The sequence below is a fragment of the Micropterus dolomieu genome, linkage group LG17 (genome assembly GCF_021292245.1).
Source record: "Micropterus dolomieu isolate WLL.071019.BEF.003 ecotype Adirondacks linkage group LG17, ASM2129224v1, whole genome shotgun sequence".
Classification (NCBI taxonomy): Eukaryota; Metazoa; Chordata; class Actinopteri; order Centrarchiformes; family Centrarchidae; genus Micropterus; species Micropterus dolomieu.
The window spans coordinates 9,154,436-9,178,787 of NC_060166.1; the positions used below are offsets into that span (position 1 = coordinate 9,154,436).

Below are 24,352 nucleotides of genomic sequence, written 5' to 3' on the forward strand. Positions count from 1 at the left end.
TGTCCCTGCAGCCTGAACGGTACAGTAAATCTGAGCCACAGGCTGTCTGCTCATTGACCGCACCGCGCTGATTCACCTGTCTGGGGACAGTTAGCCCGGTAGCTCCACGGCAGCCAATCAGCCGTTGGAGCGCAGCAGGGCGCGGCTCTGACTGGTAAAGGTGTAAGCTCACTGATTTCTGGGAAGATACAACAATGTTGCCGCATCATGCAGTAGGATAGACTCTGGGATTGATTTCTGGGACAGGGAAGGATTTGAACTTGGCTTGGACTGCAGACAAAATGGTGAGTACCCCGAGCATGCTGGTACAGTTTTACGCATGTACCTGTTGTCAAGAAAAGGTAATAAACGCCCATGTCAAATTTAACAAAATCTCTATAAGCGTGATTATCTTCCTTAGTTGTTATTGCAAATCAGTTTGGAATCTACTTCCTTGATCAAAGGTCATGTAATTGATACTGTAGTGTCCCTATTCTATTCAAGATCAGGATAATTCTCGTGTAACACGTTAAAAAAACTCTTTGTCAGATATAGCACACACACAAAAGGATGTTCAGTTTTTGCAACGCAACAACCATGTCTTCTCTGACAGGCAAATGATTGCAAATCTCCAAACGCTGGTTTCCTTTGCACAAGTTTAAATGTGCTTTTTAAAATTTAGACAATATTATCAAACAATTTAATGGATCTGCCATTTCACACAAAATAATCATATACAGTAGATTTTAATTAGGCTACCCAAATTATTCTTTATAATTGGTTGTGTTGCACTCTGTTCTTTCTTTACTGCTGCAAGCAGTGCTGCTTGCAGCTGCACCTCAGGGCAAAGGGCTCTCTTTAATTGCCCTTGCACAAGGCACACATCATATTTACTGTTAGTGCACTCAAAGGTGTTATGTTTATAGGAGAGTTTTCGAGTTGTGAAATCTAATTGCTGCTGGGTGCAACCCTCAGTTATGGGTGGTTTAGTTTTAGTTGCAGGCAGCTCTGACTGTAGGTGGGGGTATTATCACTGTGTGTTTGTTTTCTCATGCATGTGTCTATGTGATTGCTTCATTGTATCTGTGTTTGGTTTTATCTGTTGAAATGCTATACATTCTATACCACATACCACATTTTAGTTATATGTCTTTAGAATGTTCCTTCTGTTTGGTACTTTACACCGCTTTCTGCAGTCATACTTAACATTGCGAGACAACAACTCCTGAACTTTTCAAAAGTCAGTGTTTTCTGTCCTTTTCCCTACTTTCTGCCCTCTCCAGATGCGCTTTCTGTTGCTGTTCAGCCGGCAGGGGAAGCTGCGACTGCAGAAATGGTTCACACCATTAACAGACCGGGAGAAGAAGAAGGTGATCCGGGACATGATGATGCTAGTGTTGGCTCGTCCACCACTTTCCTGCAACTTCCTCCAATGGAGGGACCTCAAGATTGTTTACAAGAGGTGCCCACAAGACATGCAGCTGCTTTTTTATTTGTGTTATAATTACATTACATGCTACTTTTTCAGTGTTTTGTCATTATCAGCAGTCCTGATTAATACTTAATTAATATACTAGTTCTGTAACAACACTTTTAACACTTTTAAGTTTAATTCAAGGACTTTCAGTCTTTCATTCAGGCACATGTGCTTGTAATGTTCCATAGTTTTCTTCACAACAGTGTGGCAACGATTGCTGTAACATGGGACCTTTATCCTCTTCAAATGCAGGTATGCCAGCCTGTATTTCTGTGCTGGTCTAGAGGACCGGGATAATGAGCTGCTGAGCCTCGAAGTGCTGCACAGATATGTTGAGTTGTTGGATAAATACTTTGGCAACGTAAGTCAGTTAAAAACATTAAATAAACTCACTAATATATAGTTGTTTGATAGACTTTTATAGCTAGATATAAGGACATTTTAAGTGTTTACAAAAAGACTTGAACCCTGGTCTCCTATATGAAAGTCCTGTGTTTGTTTATTGCCTTTATTGGCATGACTGCATACAATACAATGTTGCCAAAGCATAGTAACACAAACTATACAATAATAATAAACAAAATAAACTGTTATGATGATAATAATAATAATAATAATAATAATAATAATAATAATAATAATAATAATAATCATCATCATCATCATCATCATCATCATAATACATTTTATTTCTATAGCGCGTTTCAGGACACTCTAAGACACTTTACAATAAAACCAGTACAATAAGTACATTAAAATAGATAAAATACATAAATATAAATACAATTCAAAGTTCTTAATAATAAATGTTCTGTCCAGTGGATCTTTTTTTTTTTTTTTTACAGCAATGGTGGATCATGAAGCTCTTTACATGGCTGTGGCTGAGAGATTTACCTGGCAGGTGATAGGCTTAAATGTAATGGACGCTCATTTAGAGTATAGAAAATCTACCAGCCAGACAAGCCCTGGGAGTCTAGATGAAATTTATCTGGATGTTATACACGCAAGACAGTATTTTGATACATTAGCAATTCTTCCATGTTAGCAAGCAAGCAAACGTTAGCTAACATGATCCAGCTAAAACCACAATAACACAATATAGGCTATTTCACACTCTGTGTTGTGGTGGGACATTTTCTTGACGTTATCGGACTTTATCTCTAAGCTAACGTTAGCTAGTGTTGCGCACTGTTGGGAGAATGGTCCAAATGCAGTCCTCCCTCCTGCAAGTTATGTGAGCCAATGTGGTTTGAGATTTAATTCTTTAACGGCCCTGGTTTGGGCATGAGTAGTAGGGTTCCGCTGTATATGAAGTATACTACGTAAACTAACACTTATTTCCCTGTAACGGTCCACCAAAATCTGTTTCTGAACAAATTTTAGGTGAGAAATAAGCAAACCATTTGCTGAAAGTTTGTTCCAACTTTTGTAAGGCTACACTACTGTACTGCCAGTTGCCACTGCCAACCTATTAGCTCACTACTATAACTTCCCACAGAGGTCAGTGAGTTAGTTAACCTGTCCTGCGGTAGCTCATTAGCCGCCGGCTTCTAGTTTTCCAACAAATGCTGTTCAAATAAACTTACGACGTGTGATCAACAACTTTTATATTACTAATATGGCATACGGTTTTCTCTCTATTTTTTCCTGCTCATTATTATTATCATGATTGTATGATGCAGTTGGAGCCTTTTGACTGTAGGGGAGAGGAAGAAAAGGCCCTCAGGAGCCTGCATTAACATCTCATCACAGAAACAGGAAAGGGCCACAAAGATGGAAGCACACTGTATGCCGTAGTATATGATTAGAGCTCTATAACAGCTGTGACAAGGGCACTGTAAAAACGAAAGGAACAGAAAACAATGAGGTTTCTATCAGTGTTCTCAATTTTTAACACACTTCTTCACAATAATTTATAGGTCAAAGGTTATACAGTCTACACTGCAGTGACTTCTGTGTTACACTCTGCAGGTGTTCAACAAACTCCTTTTCCATTCGCCCTGACTCTGCACACAGACATGTCACTGTGCTCTTTACCAGTCCGACTCCCCCTGGTGCCCATAATGTGCTTCTGCTCCAGAACCACTTGAAGTATACCCAGCCTGTGTTGATTTACAAAACAAGGCGAGAGCCACGCCTTCTTATTAGCAAAAACTCAAATAATAAAACTGAAACTTGAAGAGCAGATGGAAAAGGGAGGGATGTGAAAAAGAAGCTCTTCATAATTATCTTAAAGATCTCAGTCTGCTTAATGAACTTGCCATTTCTGTACTCTTAATACATACTCTTATAATATTCTATTAGAGCCTGGTCATCTATACTAGTACAGCAGTTGTTTATCATCTATTCCTCCTGGGTGAAATTACCCCACATACAACTGATCAAGTAGATAGACATGTATATTATTCTATTTCAGGTGTGTGAGTTGGATATCATTTTCAACTTTGAGAAGGCTTACTTCATCCTGGATGAATTCCTGATGGAAGGAGAAATTCTTGAAACGTCCAAAGTAGCTGTGGGTGTATCTATGGAGGAGGCTGACAAACTCCAAGAGGTACTTTAAGGTTCAACAGACTTTTAGTGAACGTAGGCCTTTCTTGTTACTCATACAAACTGTGTTTTAATATCCCTGCTCTTATCACAGACAATGGAAGAATACATGAGCAAACCTGCCTACTGAGCCAAGAGAAGACGAGGGTGGCTCACATTTGAAGACTTGAAGTAAAAGGCGTATTACTCTGCATTATTAGTGGCTAATAATCACTCATTTGGCATAATGCTGTGGTCATACAATAACCACAATCTCATGTTTCTAATCAAGTTTTAAGATCTGTAATAGTGTTTGCATCTATGAGTGCCTTTTAATCCTCATATTTATCTCAGGGTTTTTTATAACAACAGATATGACTGGAAAGAGTCTTTTTTCCAGTTTATCTAATACACTTTAATATTTAAATATGTGTAGGAATGGAATGCATCATGTGATGGTGAGTAAATGAAGAAACACTACACAGTAAGGAAAAAATAAAGTCAATGCTTTATTAACCTCAGATATGTCACATATGACCACATTTAAGAAAGAATTACCAAAAAACACAAGTGAATCTACAGGATCCAACACTGATTTTGGTTGTGTGTGCATTGGAATGTAAGGCTGGTGAGTCACATGTACTGGTTATTAAGTGTTGTTGGGCAAAAAACTCATTTAAAAAAAGCATCAAATGAATGTCTGAACACTCATGTTTCTGCTAATAAATAAGAACTTTTGTAAACCTACAGAATAACTAAAGTTGACAGCGTTTTTTATTCTTCAAAATACTTTATTTTCACCCTCTCCCTCCACCAACATAATATATATCTACAGCCTTCTTTATATTCCTTGGGCAGTTTTGGCATCAGTATCACTTTCTTCCATTTCTGGGTTCAGGTAGCTCAGCAATTTCATCACCGCCTCATTATCAAAACCTTGCATTTGAGTGTCGTCACCCCTCTCATCATCCTCCGACTGTCTCTTTTCATTTGGCTTTTTATCTGAGTCCATGCGATCAAAATAATCCTGTATCGCCTGTTCAAAAGAGCCCATCACGCTCTGTGCAACCCCGTCCCGCTTTTGGCTGGCCCTGTTGTTGTTACTGTACACGGAGTTTGGATACTGTGCCAGCATCTGAGCTGCTAGATACGCTGCCAGTTCATCCTCATCCACGGTGTCGTCATAGTCGTTCTTTAATGTACTGGGAAGGCGCCGTTGCGTGGGAGCGGATTCCCCCAAACGCCCCGCAGGCTGAGTGTGAAGTCGTGACAGCGGGCTTTTGTACTGCTTCTGCTTCCTGACAGGAGCTCGATCCTCCGCGCCCCCTAACCCAAGGATGTTTAGTATCTCTTCTGTCCTTAGCTCTTCTGGGGTCTTTTGTCTATCAGGAAAGCGTCTGTTGTAGAATTTAGCTTCAGGAATTGTGTGTGTCTTCTTTGAGGATATCTGAGAGAGCTTGTTTTCTGCTCTGGCTAAACTGTTGCTCTTTCGCGACTTGTCTTGATTTGTCGTTTCTCCAGTTTTCAACATATCCACCAGGTCTTCAGGTGGAATCTGGTATTTTCGGGAGATCTGAATGAGCTGGTAGATGGCCTGTGGCTCTATGTTGTCTCTATACTGTGTCTGAGACGCTCTCCTCTCAGCCCTCTTTTTCTCCTCTTCCTCTATCTCTCGTTTCTGCTCTTCTTCCTCCGTCTTCTCTAGCACTCGCAGAAGGTAATAGTCCACCAGGTTAGCGACATCATCTGGATCTTTTGACCTCTTGACTGGGTAGCTTTCATCATCGTACTCTTCATCATCCTCATCCTCCTCCTCGTCGTTGTCGTCAACATAATCAAGCCCTCGGTTGGCCTCATGTTTGTCGTCCCTCGCCTCATCCTCAGCTTCCTCTTCCTGTTCTTGTAGAGGACCCCAGTCTGCGAGATCCCCGCCTACATCATCGTATGCCACATTTCTCGCATTAACCATGTCATCATCTTCCGCCTCATCGTCCTCCTCCATGTCATCCTCTTCATCTTGGCGTTTGTGCACGGTCTTCGCACTAGTCAGCTTGTCCAGTTCGTCGAACACGGACTGCAGAGTTGCCAGGTTCTGAGGCGTGTACTTCTCCTCCACATTCTCATTGGTGCGTTTGAAGGGGCTCTCGTGCTCCAGATCTGGACCCTCCTCATCCTCTTCCTCGTCGCCCTCACCCTCTTCCTCGTCCTCAAACATCAACGGGAGTTTCTTGTGAGGCCTGATGCCGTGTTGCTTCTGCTGCACCCTGGGATACGTGTCGTCCTGTATTCCTGCTCCTTCTACTCTGGTAAGAAGTGAAGCCGGCTTGGAGGCCTTTTCTGTCTGCTGGAGGGTGCTGAGCACCGCCTGGAGCAGCTCTTCACTCTTATCCTCCCCCCTTCCCTTCTCCTCTTCCTCCTCTTCCTCCTCTTCCTCCTCTTCCTCATTCTGATCTTTGCTCTGCATAGGACTAGAAGCCAGTCTCAGCATGGCACGCAGCTTCTCAGCATCATCCATCTGGCTGGCATCGTACCCTGTAGTGAGAGGGGTGTGCTGCTGGGAGTCTGTGCCGGTTTTTTGACGGAGGCTCTCGATGTACTCCAAAGCTTTGAGCATGTCAGCGTTAGGAGCCTGCTGGACATTTCCTCCTCTCTGGGGATCTGATTCACTTCCTCGCAGCCTGTGCTCTCTGAGAGAAGCCCCGTGAGCGCCAGAGGAACTGAGGAAGAGGAGGACTAAGAGGAGGTCTGCTAAACAGATGAGGAGAGGTCCGCCTGAGGTGGAAGTCTTGGGGAGTGACGGCATGGTGACGCCTGCAGAGGAAAGACAAAGATGCACATGTCAGCACTGACCTTTACACATTAAGCTAACAGGTTCACAACGGTTACTGCTCCGGTATTTCTTAAATGTCTGTTGCTCTTATCATCACTTTAAAATGTCTGGTCTGATGATCACATCACAGCCACCGGAGACATCTGTATTGATTTAAAGGCAGGAGATCACTCTTAAAATCTCATCCATTAATTTGCTCGGGTGTAAACCAGGTCAAAGACGTCATATGTCAGAATTGCCTGACAAAATCCAGTTAATTAAAAATAAACCCAATTTCTTCCTTTGATAAAAATGTATTATTTGAACTATGCTTTTCATGTTGTTAAATTCTTTTTGTCATGTTTCATGTAGCTAAAGCTAAGAGGACAGATGCAGCAAAAAAGAGTGAATGATTGCTGATAAGCAACTGGTGGCCAATCTTCTACTTAATAATAATAATAATAATAATAATAATAAATTCGGAAGTGATATAATAATGAGTTATCTGGGTAAAATATAAACCAGAGTGTTTGTATTTCTCTGTGTTCCTAGTATTTGAAGATCATACCGGAATCCTGCCGCCTCTTTGCCAGCAGCAGTAATAGCAGCGGCATTCAGCTCAAATCTCATTAGTGGTCAAATTGCTGCTCTCCGTGAGTCATGGCCCCGTTGTCAAGGTAACCCTGTGTGGCTGATGTTTCCATGAAACATTTCCTCAAACCGCTGAAAAACCTCTAAACTCAAATTATTAGGCTACTGTTCTTCAAGCTTTCACTCAAAGCTAACATTGATCTTTGAAACGAATTGTGGGATCAATTCTGCCAGTGGGCTTCTATTACACACGCGTTCAAAACACATCAAAATGTGTATTTGATGAATATCTCTTGATGAAAATGCATGCAATAGTATTAATGTTAGCCTAAGTTTTTTTTGGGGTGGGGGGGTGGGGGTCTTTTTCAAAAAGACGAAAAAAAGAAAAATGCCTAACTGACCGTAAGCGACGATGCACTTTTCCAGTAGCCTAATTTTTTCCAGCCTTAATTGAAATTGCTGAACTTCACTTAGTCGTTAATGCTTTTTAATCGGTGGCAGAAAAGTGGGCACTTTAGAGCAGCCCCACACTCAATTCTGAATAATCTGAAGCGAGATGAGAACAAAGAAACTGCGGTCAACACAACGCAACCTCTTCGCCTCAACATCTGTGGCGGTGCATCAGGTTGGCAAACAGCTAGTAACAGAAGACAGCTCAAGTAAAAAAAAAAAAAAAAAAGAAAAGAAAAGAAAGAAAAGAAAAACCCTCCATTCATTTGAAATGTGAGAGGAAACACGTTCAGAGTGGTGCGATGTAGGTCATGCGATTTCAAACCAAGTCTTACCTTTGTAATTACTTTCCACCGAGGGTCGTGAGTGAACTGAGCATCTCTCTGTCTCGCAGTGTGAGTCTGGTTTCAGCACCGCGGACAGCTCTTCATGCTATATGAGGAACCACCTGACTCGTGCGTCAGAGAGCGAGGAGATACGCAACACACCCGCGTGTACACATACCCCCTACATAACACACACGCACGCGCGCGCACAAACACACACACACACAAACACACGCACACATCCTCGCGCACGCTCAGTTAATTTGAGTCAGCTAATACTGCTTCTCTCTAATGAATATGAACTGAAACTAGTTTGTGACCCAGTACATCTCAGCGGCTGCATAACGGCTCGTGTCGCAGCGTACGGTGAAACCAGTGAATTCATAATGGCTAATTGGGACCATTGACTGATAACTCTGTTTTGTCTCGGCTGTGTGCAATAACTTTAACTATCATGGGATATTTAGGCCGCTTATTAAGAAGACATGTAATGGGCGTTTTGTCAAAGATCACAAGTCGTCAGGTGGCTGTGACTGGTGGAAATAAAGCTTTTTAATGGTCTTCCTCTTTGCTAAATTGTTAAGCAAATGGTGTGAAATAGCTGATAGCTCAATAAATGTTTTGCTTTTCTGATTCATTTGGTTTCTTCACCGACAGTAGGCTATATGAGGCTCATAGTAATATTTCCCTCTGTAGTAGTGACTGTTGAATGGCTGTTGTCATTGACTGCTGTTGTGTCTCTGCTGCAGCACTGAGGGACGGAGACAGTTAAAAGTCCACCGATGACTCACATACGGACTCCGCCAAACTCCGAGACGGGCGGGGTGACAGGGGCTCTGCAGAGAAGTACGTGCGTGTGTGTGTTGGGGGGTGGGGGGGTGGGCAGGGGGGGAGTAAGAGAGAGAGAAAAAGCAATAGAGAGAGCAATTTTGTCATCAGCCAGCGCACTGTGGTCTCTATTTTTGGCTGCCTGTCAAATCTTGTCTAGTGTGGATCAGTGTGTGTGTCTGTGCCTGCGTTGCAGTTTCATTCATAAATCCCCCTCCTTGATGTGCTCAGGCTATCCTCCACTGACCTGCTTGTCTGATTTTGAGGGGAGCTATCTTGTTTTCAGCTTTGTCACAGTTGCCATATATGAATAAATGTCTGTATACAGAAACACATTTCAACACACTTTGGTTTGTGACTCTGCCCACAGTGAACCAGAAACCATCTGACTGCTGAAATGCAAACATAATCCATCAAATCTGAGTGACGAAATCAGTGTGTTTGCATTTAGAACGTTTCATTAAACATCACTTTATGGCACCAGAAAAGGTTCTGAAATATTACAAAAGAACGATTTTCTGGTGCTTTGAAAACCACTGCATAGTGTGGAGAAAAAAAGAGGGATGAGTCACACAGGAACATCCTTTCAAACTCATTAAGGAACTTTAAAGGCTCAGTCCTGTCACATTCACAACATCTAGATATGGATTCACACTGAAGCACATAAAATGTTTTGTATTGATCCCTATTTTTTTTTTTTGAAGGACTGCAGCAACAGTAACCTTTATTAGTATGTAAGATGTTTAATGTTCTCATACCAGACGTTTCTGCACCAGAAGACCAAAAGAAACCAGGACAAAAGAGAGCTGATTTTAATCTCATATCTCCCACAGCCTAATTACATTTTCCCTCATGACTAACACACATACACACCCAGTGCCAGTTTTGTACTGATAAAGCCCGAGCTGTCGGGCTAATTGCTTGTGGTTGTGCTGTGGCAGGATTACTGGTAAACAGAAACCAATTACAGCTCAGATCCACCTCCATTTCCACTGCTGGTCCACTGAAAAAAAACACAAGGTTTTTTCTCAGGTCAAATGAGAAGTTTCTCCCAGGCAATTAGTAGTTTCCCCCTCTTTGCACAGCAGTGCGGTGTGACTGTTTGGGGTCATATTATTTTGTAAGATGTTGGATATGAAACTTTTCCAGCACAGGAAGTGGTACATTTACTCTCATCTAAAGTTAAACTCTTACTATGGGGAATGTAATGTAATGTGAGTTTATACTCCACTGGAATTTTTATTTTAAGTTACTGAAGCTGGAAAGTGATGTCATTAAACAGTTTTTTAAGTGTCAAAGATCATTCTTGACTTTGGAAAGGGTAGTTTGAAAAATCAATCCCAACTCAAGGTCCAGTTACTATATGTTTTGTATGGAACCATATTACATGCTCTTCATCGGCAGAAAAAATACAAACAAACAAGAAATTTAAAAAATACATGTTCATCAGTATTTTATATTATATTATATTATATATATATTATTATTATTTATATTTATATTATAAATGCCAGTAAACAGAGCATTAGTGTTTAACTTTTAAGCCAACAGGAGAAGTTTTAAAAGTGCTATGGATGAAATGGACAAAAACCCTAACAACTGTTTTGTGGGAACTGTGACCGTACAGAGTGTAATTTTCTGGGTCCATCCCCTGGTGCAGGTCTGTAATGAAATGGTGTAATAGCCCAAAGCCATTACAATCAGTAAACTGGTACATAATGCCATCATGGACTAGAGACACAATGGCACAGAAGCAATTTGCTAAGTATGGTAAAAGGTAGTTTTGTCTGTGTCTGTCTTCTGATTTGTCTCTAACATTAAGTAAAAATAAGCAACAATCAAAGTTAAAGTTTGGAGAAAAGAAACTTCTTTTTTACAACTCCAACATTCAAAAACTCAGCTAATCTGCTTCAGCAGATTTAATTGACAGCAGCTTAGCAACATACGCAAACAACCATCACATTTTAATTCAGATGTTGCTAAATGCTGATTGGTGCATGGAAGTAAGTGACATAACCTTTTTGAGCCCCACCAACTTCAAACCCCGTAAAAGAGGAAAGACAAAACAAAAAACAAAGACATATCTTATATTAAGTAACTAAAACTGTTCTAAATTTGGCAAATTTCTGAGTGTTCATGTAGCATCACATTGCTCAAGGTAACAAGCTGACTGAGATGACTTTAAAACTCTTAAGGTGATGTGTTTCATTTTTAAATGAATAATTACCGATGAATCATGTTTGTGGGGTTTCATCTCATCTCCCCTTGTCTTTTCTTTCTGTGTGTTTGTCCCCCTTGCGACTGACCGGCTGCAGCCTATGTATTACTGCTGGGCTTGACAGCCCATAATTGCTGCTCCTTAACTCAGGTTGTCAGAAGCTTGGCAGGCACAATGTTGAGAAAGAGAGAGAGGGAGAGAGAGAGGGAGAGAGATTGTGAATGGGTCTACAGGGTTTGACGTCAGCCTCTTTTCTCTGGTCGATTATGTGTGTGTGTGTGTGTGTGGGAATAGCTGTGATGCATCAATTTTTGCTCTTTTGTGAAATGTGAGATGTGGCACCAGATTGTGGCAGAGTCTCTCCAAGGCATTTATAGCACACCAGGGCAGATATACAGAATGTTCCCCATCACATTTGTCACCTTTCCCTGAAATGATGAAAACAATGAAATCATTCAGTTCCCAAAACTGCTTGCTTACAGCCCTCACATCTGTCTACTACAGGAGACTGAATGTGTGCTACTGAGAGAGAGAGAGAAAGGGGCCAAAGGAAGAACACAAAGTGCCTGACATTTATAAAATGTTGTTTTTGTGGCACAACCATTAAAAGACCCCAGGGTGCTAATTCTGAAGTACTTTATCCAAAAACATCATTTATGTAGCTGTGCTCAAATCCATTTTCATGTTGTGTCTGATGAAAAGAAGAGGCCCACTGCAGGTAAAAATGATTTGTGTATCCACAGGAGTATGAGTCACTCGGTTTCTGATGCTTTGTGAGGAGAATACAACAGAAACAATCAGAACACTTTGGCTGTGTATGAAAATCAAAATGAAATTGGCAGGACCTTCAGCACGTACGGGAAATTAAAACAGGAACTACATGATAGGGTGGGGGGTTTGAGCAGGTAACTGAGATCTGTATCGTTACACAGATAATAGTTTAAAGCTCCAACATGTCATCTGATTAAATGTATGAATCACTAAATGTTTAAACAAGCCTAATCATGGAACCCCAAAGTGTTCAATATTACATGAACTAAAGAAGACATCAGGAATCAAATAATCATGTCAAAAATGGTGTGATAATTTAGAAAATCATTAAAACTCAACCTCATTATCATGAAATGTTCTTCAAAATGAATAGTTTGTATAGTAATTTAATTTTTCATAAAGTCCGTTGTTTTTTTCACAAGGGCACTTTTTTCCAGTTACACTTTTATTTCATAATGCTGCTTTTCATGACCGCAGAGTTGTCATCAGTCATCGCCCCCTCACCTGCCAGCTGATCACTTGTCCCCAGCCTCTGTCAGCGCCTAGTAGCGAGAGCAGTGGTTCACACCCCTTTTTGGGTGCGATATCCATGATATCTGCTTAGTGAGCAGCTTTCATAGGAACGACCAGGGTGTCATCTTTTAAAGTGGTAACCAGTTCACATTCATACCCACTGTAACCCCCCTTAAGACAAACATATGTCTCCTAGCCTTGCATCATTGGAAACAAATTTGGTTTCAACAAGTTGGGACCAGTTCAACCAAGTTTCCCTTTGTTTTAGTGTAATCATTTTTAGTCCAGCAGAAGAAACATTATTCAGTAATTTCCAAAAAAGCAAAGGCCAGAGGAAAGTGTGAAAATAAGCAAAGCTCTTTTGGTTGTTTTGCTTCAGCCTCACCCTTTTAATCTTCCATCATCTCTTTGTAGAGAGAGGGATAACCTCTGATGCCCCAGTCTCTCTCCATCCAAAGTAGGCTCCACTGATTACTCAGCTGCACCCAGGATCAGTCCGCCGTTGAAACCACTCATTGCGTGACGAGACACCTACGTGGTCCCACTAGCCATTTACGTTCCCTTGTCCCTGATTCCAGACTGGAATCTTCTTTATTCATAATTGTGTCATATAAATAACTTTATTAATATTTCTATATGGTATCTAATATATCAATATTATGCTAAAAACCTGCCCCTAACAGTTCCAAACACTGGAGTTATTGTGCCTGTGTACTGTATTTATTTATGCATTGTGTTTATTTAAGTACAGGCTGCAGCCTATACATAAATAATTCAGTGAGGGTAATAATTCAGGGATGATAATTAATTTCATTCAGAAGTACTTTAACTTTGTTTTTGGTCTAACTAATAACAGCTAACTGGCTAAATTGTAAAGCAGCTGTTGAGCTATCTTGATTAAGGAAGGCTGGGGGCACTCCACTGCCAAGAAGAGTGATATTATGAAATAAAAAGTAACATTATGATGTAAAAGCGTAAATTTAATAATTGGAAAAGATGCTATTTAAAATTTGCTCTTGTGAAACTCGAGTTGAGTTTTAATAATTTCTTGGTTAATGTATAGATCTTACAATTTGATCATGTGATAATTGATTTCTTAATTCCTTATTAATTAATAAACATTGAATAACTATAACTAGAGTTGACTTTCTGTGAAGTTAACTTCTCTAAACCTTTATAAAACAAAATGTCTCATAATTTCTATAAGACAATGTTCTCCTTTGTCCACCACCTACTCAGTTTTGTCTATTCTCGGCCACTCTTTATTAGTGTTGTCACAACACATCATACAGCAACATGGCTTTCCCACAGTAATGGTACAATGGTGCATGATCTTTCTTCCCTCATGTATTCCACATTTCCCTTTTGGGTCTGTCTTTGTTGCCTAAGGCTGATGAGAAAAGAGGGAGGATTAAAAAAAAACACAGATAAAAACATTTTCTGTCTTCCCTGGGTTTATAGACCTCTATATCTTAAAGTATTAGCATATATTCTCATATTATTGCTGCCAAGTTACCCTATTAGGTTCAGTGAATTTTGTTTGCAGACCATAAAAAACCTCTACACTTGGTTGCTTATGAAATAAAGTACAGCCTCATGTTGCCTTTTTATGATCCTGAGCTTTGATGTTGCCGTTTTTAAATAAGGCCTCTGCTTCATTGCTCCATGTTAAAGTCACAAAGCAGATGTTGAGTTGTTGGCGCGAAAGGGAATATTTGCTGTTTACCTCCTCCTGAAAGACAAAAATAAACCTGCCCCTCCCTCCGCTGCTACCCCACTGGCATCTGAGAAGCATCCTCCATCGCTGCAACACATCAGGAAACAGTGGGGCTACTTGTAAAGGAGCAGGGAGCTACATTGGAAGTTTCTGGAATAAGCCATACTGCAATACTATTTAACACTTGGAGATAAATACAATGAGATAATGAAGACGGGCGAGCCCTGGTATCACAGAGGAGGGTTTAGTGCATAAAGCCAAATCCCCAGTTTGATCTCCCTGGCTTCATGGTCTGCTTGTAAGGAATTCACCCATTGCCTGAGGGTTAGAGTGGATAGCAATTAGATAGACACCAGGGGAACCCACAATATGTTATGCCACTGGACAAACATCTGTGAAACAAATCAGTGAAACTGTGACATAAACAGATGCTTTGGATGAGAAGATATAACGCATGTCAATGATTTGATGTCGCCGTTATTTGCGCGATAATCCAAGGTCAGCAATCATGCAGGAGCACAATTTGGATGTCAAAGGAATAATGCATAACCCAGTGTTTCACTATTTGAGTGCTGGGACAGCCTTGTATATGTATTTATAGGAAAGGAAATAAATTTCTTCTTGTCTCTGAAACAAATACATCATCAAATGGATTTTAATCGATGGTAGCAACTCAAGGGGTGGCATATGTATGTAGCCAGTCGGGTGGTCGGTTCACCACTTTTGTATAGACTAAAATATCTTGAGAATTATTGGATGGCATGTTATGTTGCATAAACATTCAAGGACCTCAAAGGATGAATCCAATTACTCTGGTTAACTCTTTGACTTCAGTGCCACCACGAGATTGACCGTATTGATTTTATCTTGAAAACTATCGTATTGATTGCCATGGAGCAAGGTCTGTAGAGGATGAATCATATGATGACTTTGGTGTGATTGACTTTTCATCTAGTGCTGCAGACATTTATCAGTTTATCAGTTATTTATTTGTTATAACTTATTCTAGACATGCAAACCTGTAATGTTATTCCTGTCAGCCTCAGCTGCACTTTGGCGGTAAATAAATGTTAGCATGCTAACACAGTAAACTAAGATTGTGAATATGGTAAACATTATATTTTCTATTTCTAAACATAAGCTGTGTTAACAATGTCATTGTGAGTGTGTTAGCATGCTGACCTTAGCATTTAGCTCAAAAAGCACCACTGTGCCCGAGTACAGCCTCAAAGAGCTTTTAGCATGACTGTAGACTCGTAGGCTTGATTTTGATTTTTTCTGCTTTTGTCTTGTGAGATGCTGAATACTGCTGACCTAAAAGTGACCAAGAATTGAACCCTTGACACTTCCCGTACCAGAATCAGACTCAGTTCCTCTTACTCTGTTGTGGATATTATTCATGCTGCCTGTGGAAGAATCGCTGCTGCAGTTTGGTTGATAGTTAGACTTTTGCTTGTTGGTGCATTTTGATTAAACTACTTTTAATTTCTGCCGGTCATTTCTGTGTCGTCATGATACAACATACAATTGAGATGGTAGATTTTACTTTAATTCCTGTAAAAAATAATAGATACAAAGAGTCAACACAACTTGTCATTACATTTATTCATTTAGCTGACGCTTTTATCCAAAGCGACTTACATTTGCTATTTTTATGTCAGAGGTTGCACGCCTCTGGAGCAACTAGGGATTAAGTGTCTTGCTCCGGGACACATTGGTGGACGTGTCACAGTGGGGAGTTGAACCCACGTCTCTCACACCTAAGGCATGCATCTTATCCACTGTTCCATCTCAACCCTATTTTCTGTTTTACTTTGAAGTTGTTCTGTTTTTCACCTGCCCCATTCTCCAGCTCCCAGAACACTTGTCCCTGAATTAGTTGGTCTGTTGCCTTCACTTGGTACCAGTTCATTTTCCTGTTTCCTGTGTCAGTATGTGACAAACATAACACAACTGTCACAATAAGTAAAGTATAACACTTATTGATTTCATTGTTATCAGCTAATTGTATCGTACTATATGTGAATATATGTACTTAAGATATACAGTAGCTATACTTCAACTTGATACCTGCATATCATGGTAGTGTGCCTTGCACTCTACTCTAGACAAGAAGGACCATTTGTAACCCAGTTAACCTAAATATTACAGAGTTACATAAGTAGTTTTGTTTAAGTTTTGTTGCACTGTTTGACCTACAGCCCCCACAACCTTGCATTTTCATTCCATTTTATACATTTGTGTCTGTTGGTTCTGATTATTGATTCTCTTTTCCATCCTTGAACTCCCACTACACAGATCTTTGAATCATTTATTATCAGCTATTTCCTTTCTCAGGCCAGAATAACAATCAGGTCCTACTGTCACATGAATAATGTATAATTTGTGATAGTAGGCTGACTTTGTAATTGTCTTAATGTGGCTGCTTAAATTCAGGTCTGAGTCCATGACTACACCAAGATTTCTGGCTTCGTTTGTGGTGAGCACTGATTTTTAATCATTCTTCCTTGGTTCCAAAAACAATAACCTCAGTTTTATCTTTGTTCAAGTTCTGGCACATCCAACTGTTGATTTGTTCAATACAGCCACTCAGTGCCTGTATGGGATCATAGTCCCATGGTGATAAGGTTATGTACATCTGTCTGTCATCTGCATAATTATGGTAACATATTTTATTGTTTTTCAAAATCTGAGCCAGTGGAAGCACGTAAATGTTAAACAGAAGAGGCCACAGAATGAAGCCTTGGGGAATTCCAAGTCATTTTTGTCAGCTCAGATGTGTGATTACCTATAGACACAAAGTAGTCCCTGTCCTTTAAGTAGGATTCAAACCAGTTTAGTACTGTGCCAGAAAGTCCAACCCAGTTTTCAAGAGACACGTTACATTTATGCTTTGTTTTTTGTATTTTCATACAATATGCTTCACTTTACAAGAGAAAAGACTTTATGGAGGTGGACTAATGAAGGCGTTTAGTAAAGTGAAAACTTCCCCAAATACAAGAAAGAGCAGGATAGAGCCGCTAACGTTAGCCTAAACTCTGATATTGTGGCATCCATGACCGGCTGCCATGCAGTGGGGAAATGCTACACAGTGGATGTGCTATTGTAAACTGGGCTTTTTTTCCTAACATTTTGCCATAAATGTAATTAGCTAATGAAATGTTACGTCACCTAGCTAGTTAGCCAGACATTCTAACATTAGCAGCTTATGTTTGAGCAGTTAAACACAGTGTTTAATCTATTTCTTTTAATTTCGCCCTTTTGAGTTTGGTTATGGTTCCTTGTCATGGTTGTTAAGCTATGACTGGAAAATTACTGTGAGTTTAGCAGTTAATTTCACTCTAATTTGACTTTGACTGTTTGGACTGAAACTCAGGGATAAACAACCGGTTGTAACCCTGTACCTCCTTCTCATCTCAGAGGAAAAAATAAAGCTTCAGTCAGGGAACTCATAACAACACTCACCTCATGCAGGTGAAATGCCACTTCCTGTAAGCACAGCTGCGGCTTACCCCTCGAGGCTAGCAGGTGTGTTGAGACCCAAATATCTTTTGTCAATACTCTCAATTTTGGTGGTACTTTTTTCCTGGCTTCTCCTCCTCCCTCAACACCCCGAGGGTACATAAAGTGGTCACCAATTGATGTGCAATATCTTGCTGCAGCACCAGAAGGATCACAGGTTCTTCAGTCAGAGTTCTCAGAGAACGACAGCTTTCACCCCTGCTTATCTCCAGCAAGCTGTATTTCAGGAAGTCTGATGTCAAGTTCAGCATCAACTGCGCCATCTTTACTCCACAAAATTGGAGCACAGCGATGTTTTGAGGGTGTACAGGTGAACTCGCACAGTGAATTAAAACTGCTCCTCTTTCATCAAAAGTCCCTGGCTGGGCTTGTTCTGCTCTCATGTCCAGTCATATCTCTACTATTAACTGTATAATAATCAAGTAATAATCCCCCAGCACAGAAAAAATGCTTTGGTCTGATAACAGAAAGATATGTTTCGGGTTGCTACAATAACATGAACACGTACAATCTAATATTGTCCAATAAAGTATCCCTGACTGGACTGGGGTGATTTTTGTGTTTTTGTTTATTAAGTCTGTTTCCTGCCATCCCTCTCTGGTAACATTTTCCAGAGAAAGGCTCTTAAACATCGGACTTTCAACTGCTCACTGCTCTCTGTTTGGGATCCTCTGGAGATGCCAAAGGGCAAAGCGTGCAGGCGTGCTGGTCAAACTGAGACAGTGGGGTTTTCGAACTGCTCTCCCTTCTATTTACTTGACGAATTTCCACTCTCTGGCCAACAAAATGGATGAACTGCTGCTCCTCAACAGAACTAACTCGGACTTTGCAGATCCGCTGCCCTCTGTTTTACCGAGTCCTGGCTCACCGAGCACATCCCAGACAGCGCACTTCACCTACTGGGATTGAATCTTTTCCGGGCGGACCGCGTAACGGAGCTCACGGGGAAAAAAGGGGGAGGATTCTGTCTCTACATAAACGAAGGTTGATGTACAGATGTCACAGTGTTGAAGAAATCATGCAGTCCTCACTGTAATCCTTTTTATTCAAATGCATTCCACCTCAGGCCTGTGTTAGTGAGGCGTTACTACACCTGGCCGACCAGATAACTAACATGGAGAAAAAACATTGTTTTCGGGGATTTCAACAAAGCAAACCTCGGCCACGAACTTCCAAAGTACAGACAGCATATTAAGTGTCCCACCAGGGACAGTAACATACTGGACCACTGCTACACTACATTAAAGGACGCCTATCGCTCTGTTCCCTGTGCTGCCTTAGGACTCTCCGATCACTGTCTGGTTCATCTTATCCCAACATACAGGCAGCAACTGAAATCTGCTAAACCTGTAGTAAAGAGTGTGAAAAGATGGACCAACGAGTCAAAGCTGGATTTACAGGCCTGCTTTGACTGCGCTGACTGGAGTGTTTTTGAGGCTGCAACCACTGACCTGGATCAACTAACTGACACTGTGACATCCTACGTCAGTTTTTGTGAGGATATGAGTGTGCCGACTAAAACCTTCCGCACATACAACAACCAAAAACCCAGGTTCACAGCGAAACTCAGGCAGCTCCGTCAGACCAAAGAGGAGGCCTTCAGAGGTGGAAACAGAGTCATAACCAGGCCAAGAGCACACTGACTAAAGAGATCTCCGAGCCCTTACCTGCACTCATGATCTGTGAAGAGGATATGTGCCAGCTCTTCCAGACGCAGAGGATCAGGAAGGATCCTGGCCCAGACGGTGTGTCTCCATCCTGCCTGAAAATCTGTGCAGACCAGCTGGCCCCCATCTTCACACAGATCTTCAACAGATCACTGGAGCACCTCTGGACTAAATGACTACAGGCCTGTCGCCCTGACATCTGTAGTCATGAAGTCCTTTGAAAGACTGGTGTTGGCCCACATGAAGGACATTAAGGGGCCTGTAATGTTGGACCCCCTGCAGTTTGCCTACAGGGCAGGTCAGTGGATGATGCAGTCAACTTGGGACTGCATTACATCCTGCAACACCTCGACTCTCCAGGGACATATGCAAGGATCCTGTTTGTGGACTTCAGCTCGGCATTCAACATCATCATCCCAGACATCCTCAGCACCAAACTCACCCAGCTCACTGTGCCAGCCTCCACCTGTCAGTGGATCACAAACTTCCTGACTGACAGGAGTCAGCAGGTGAGGCTGGGGAACATCACATCCAGCACTCGGACTATTAATTGATCAGCTGGCTCTCTGGTGCGGTCAGAACAACCTGGAGCTTAACAAGATCAAAACTGTGGAGATGATCGTGGACTTCAGGAGGAGCCCCCCATCAGCATTCTAACCAGCCCTGTGTCTGCTGTGGAATTCTTCAGATTTCTGGGATCCACTATATCCCAGGAAGTGGGAGCCCAACACTGACACCATCATCAAGAAGGCCCAGCAGAGGATGTACGTCCTGCGCCAGCTCAGGAAGCTCAACCATACCTACTGTCTGGTATGGATCTGTCACCAAAAAGGACAGAGAGACTAAAACAGACAGTCAGGACTGCAGAAAAGATCATTGGTGGCAACCTGCCCTCCATTCAGGACTTATATATTTCCAGAGTCAGGAAACGGGCAGGAAACATCACTGCAGATCCATCTCACCCCGTAAACAACCTGTTCCAGCTCCTCCCCTCTGGTAGGCGCAACAAAGCACTGTATGCCAAAACCAACAGACTCAGGAACAGTTTCTTCCAGCAAGCCATCACTCTGATGAACAGTAACTCTGCCTCATTTATTTATTCATCATTTTCTATTTCAGAGTTGTTCTTACTGTTCATATTGTATGCTATATATCATATCCACCTCCAACATGTACATAATAATAACAATAATGGTAATAATAATTTACTCCTGCATCCTTTGCACTCTGTTCATTGCACTATTGTCTCAATCTGTCTGTTTTGTTTATAGTGTGTATATATGTGTTCTCTATACTGTAGCCTGTGTTTGACTTTATTACTGTATTATTGTGTTATTGTATTATTTTATGAGTAAGCAAATTGTTGCAAATTCCTCGGATGTGTACACATACCTGGCAATAAAGCTGATTCTGATTCTGATTCTGAAGTGGGTGTAGCTAATGGATCAATGGGAAATATCCCTGGAACAAATGCTCCCTCAAATGCCTCTTAATGTCACGGTGCTAAATACTATACTATGCAACTACAAAAACTACCATTCACCCTAGATGCAAATTCAAAAAATGCAATGTGGAATGTTTGGGGTGTATACGTGTATGTATATAACAGTATATATTGTTTTACTTTATTTTATATGTTACCATATTTTAATATAGGCCTACACTTGATCATATGCTGTGTGTGTAGCATGAAGGAACTACAAATTTCATTTTGTTATGCACCCTCGTGCTGTGTAATGACTAATAAACAACTTTGTACCTTGTGCCTTGTACTGATTCCAAACATAATGCAGGCAGATCTACATAATCATGGAAATTGTCATAATTTTTTCTGGTCCTATTTTAACTGGGTACTGAATGCCATTATTGATCAGAACCTATATGTTTGTGGGGAACCCACTGTGTTGATCTGAAGTGTGTGCCACGAAATATCAGCATTGATTCAGGCTGGTGACCTCTGTTGCATTCCCCCTAGCCCAATGTTTCCTGTCAAAAATGAACCAAATAGTCATCTTCTAAAAAGTCACAATGTTTGTGGGGTCTGTCTGCAAAAGCTTACATCCTCACAAACACACCCTGAAGATTTCCAGTGTTTCCGTCTTCCCTCCAGACTTAGATAGGACCAAATACCTGCCATAACATATTACATTCATGGCTATGACACTTCTGTCCACTACACTGTCATATGGGAATTACATCTACTCGACAGTCATAACACTTTTTCACATGTTCAGACTCACCAGAAACTGTTAAAATACAGTAGGACTCACTTGACATAAAGGACTCAGGCGTCCCTATGTCAGCCTGTATGTTGTTAGACATGTATTTTACTTTATAGATTCATGAACAGGGATTGACAGTAATAGTGATCAAGTATTTTGAGTCATGTCTTGATGGGTCACTAACCTCAGTTTCCCCAGTTTAATTCTGGCAGGGACCTTTATCATATGTTATTTATGAAAAAATACAATATAAAGAGACTTTGGCATGAATTCAGGCATTCTCAGTATTAATTCCAACTTGCTAAGGAACTAAGGACTTGCGGACAGCAACAGCCTGACTGCAGAAGATTAATTCAGGAGACTGACCAATTCCAAATTCCCATTAAGCGAGTCTAAGAGTCTGCTGGTTTAAATTCCAACTGAACACTTCTGCAGCTGATTTCACACATTAGTCTCTCCTTTCAGGCTGGAGATATGATTGATTGGAGTCCACTGTTACGTTCAGTGTTTGTGGGTAATTTTTCAAAGCTTTTGTGTTGGTTCATCCAGTCCTGCATATTCCCCGTGATGGTGAGTGATGACGAATTGCCTCTTTAATTGCTGGTTGAACTCGGCCAGAGTCTAGCGGTTGCTAAGTGCCCAGCGAGAGACAGGAAGCAGCACTAAGACTGCGGCTGTCTGCAGCATCCATCTGTGACATCCAGTGGGTTAGAGGTAGGGTGGGGAACGGGGGAGGGAGGGGGAGGGGCATCTGGAAGAACAGCCAGAATGACTCATAGGTCAGATTTGCGTGAGTGAATGAGAAAGTGCATGTGTGTGTACCTGTGTGTGCATGTGAATTTACATCTCTGCATTTGCACATTATGCAAAGTTGTGCCTGAGTGTTAATTTGTTTCTGAAGGAGAGCAAAAAGCATTCAGGTCCCTCCGCCCTCCGCTCTGTGTTGTCAGCCCGTGAATCATTCAATGACTGCGGTTTTACAACGGTGACTATAAAAACACATCAAAGTGATATTTCTCTGATGGAACATTTACTTTTTACAGGTGCACTGTCAGTATGAGTCCATCTCCGTTCGCACTCTTATCACAAGCAATTTGCACACAGAGCGAGGAAGTAGGCTTCACTGTGATGATTGGGGATGTTTCAACATGACATAGCTATTCAGAGGAGACCTTATGAAACAGTCTGCTATTACTAACACCCCTCATTAGCCTGAATTACTGCTTGCACTCACTGTATTTTACAATAGTCTTATAGTAAAAGTTACGGGAGCAAAGATCAAAATAAGATAGTTGGCTCTGGTGCTCTGTGTACTGCAGTGAGCAATACCTTGCAGGGACCGGATGTATTCCATGAAGCTCTGACGTAGCCTACTCTGTGTTCCCAATATTCACAAGAGACAATTTGTTCTCTTAAAGTGGCTATAACCAATATACTTTTCCAATTTTCAATGGATCAAATTAGTACGTGAAATGTGATAGGTGGTTGCTCATAGTGTCAAACCCAAAGAAATATTGTCACCTGACATTACATTTCCTCTCAGCTCCATGGAGTGTTTCAGCATCTCGGTTGTTTTGGTTGTACGGCCCACAACTTTACTGTCAGTGAAATAGCTCAGATAAACCCACTGCATGTTACCTGCCCAGCTGCACAATGAGGGACCTATTTTTCAAATGTGAGTTCCGCGTGACTTCGCTGGTTAACATGTCGGATTTTTAAATCCCGAAACTACACTACGTAGCACAAAGGTTATATTGTCTGATTTTACCGAATCGTATTCATATCATATGAAAATCTTCAGCCAAAACAAAATAGCCTACATTAAACGACAGAATAATAGATCATGACACATACTAGATACACAGGGGGATCACGTAAAAAGCAACAAATGTATTAAAGAAAAATAGTCTTAGAATAGAATTTATAAGAATTTAAAACTGTTAAAATGTACTGTTTTAAATTCTTATAAATTCTATAAAATGCTTCAATATAATGTTTGATTTATACTGAAATGCTGTAGGCTATTTGCAAATGTAACGTGACTTCGACCAGAGTTCACTCCTGTTGGAGAAGTAGTGGCGAGGGTCTAGTTTCGGAAAGGCCCAATATTTGACTTAGTCAGGTCACCAGGAACATGACTCAAAAAGAATAATAATGGTTCTCCGTATCTGTTGGATGTGTAGGCCTAAATAGGCAGTTGTTTGCTAACAAGCACTAAATTATTAGCGCTAAACACAAAGTAGCTGAGCTGAGGCTGATGAGAATGCCTGAGGGTGGCATGACTGTGTGTACCATATATCATGGCGATTACTGAAATAGTTGTCGAGACATTTCACTAAAACCCCAAAATATGATTGTCATGTTGATGCAGCATGAAAAGTCAGGGGTTGACGTGAAATTGTCCCCTGTGGACCATGAATTTTTGAATTCTGTCGATACCACAATAGTGGAATTCCCCAAACCAACCGACCGACATGGCCTTCTATAGATTCATGCTGTTTGCACGGCCAAAAAAGTGATGAAATGAATTCAGTGTGTGATGGAGAGAAAGCTATGGGAGAGTCACACAGGATGTCTGAGCTCTGATGTGCGTCACGACTGGATGAGACGCCTTGTCAGTTAGCTGGGTGTATTTGCAGCTTGACAGAGCAGACGGGACTTGCACACACACACAAACATACACATATAGCACACACTCATCTTCTGCAACTGAGCAGGACTGCTAATCTGCGA

At 41.2% G+C, this 24,352-nt stretch overlaps 2 protein-coding genes across 3 annotated transcripts; one reads left to right on the top strand and one right to left on the bottom strand.

The window, feature by feature from the left end:
• The first annotated feature begins 47 nt into the window (after window positions 1-47).
• Window positions 48-4,136, top strand: ap1s3a (adaptor related protein complex 1 subunit sigma 3a). Its single transcript, XM_046073751.1, has 5 exons — window positions 48-284; window positions 1,263-1,441; window positions 1,709-1,817; window positions 3,873-4,010; window positions 4,101-4,136. The coding sequence occupies exons 1-5, from the start codon at window positions 282-284 to the stop codon at window positions 4,134-4,136; spliced, it is 465 nt and encodes a 154-aa protein (XP_045929707.1). The 5' UTR covers window positions 48-281.
• A 634-nt stretch (window positions 4,137-4,770) lies between these two features.
• Window positions 4,771-8,278, bottom strand: scg2a (secretogranin II a). Of its 2 annotated transcripts, none has more exons than XM_046074363.1 (2): window positions 8,171-8,278; window positions 4,771-6,796 (listed from the first exon to the last, which is right to left on the bottom strand). In XM_046074363.1, exon 2 carries the CDS (start codon window positions 6,786-6,788, stop codon window positions 4,827-4,829), a length of 1,962 nt encoding a protein of 653 aa, XP_045930319.1. In that variant the 5' UTR covers window positions 6,789-6,796; window positions 8,171-8,278; the 3' UTR covers window positions 4,771-4,826. The 2 variants fall into 2 exon arrangements, with proteins under 2 accessions (XP_045930319.1, XP_045930318.1); XM_046074362.1 differs by lacking the exon at window positions 8,171-8,278 and adding an exon at window positions 7,363-7,441.
• Between the last annotated feature and the right edge of the window lie 16,074 nt (window positions 8,279-24,352).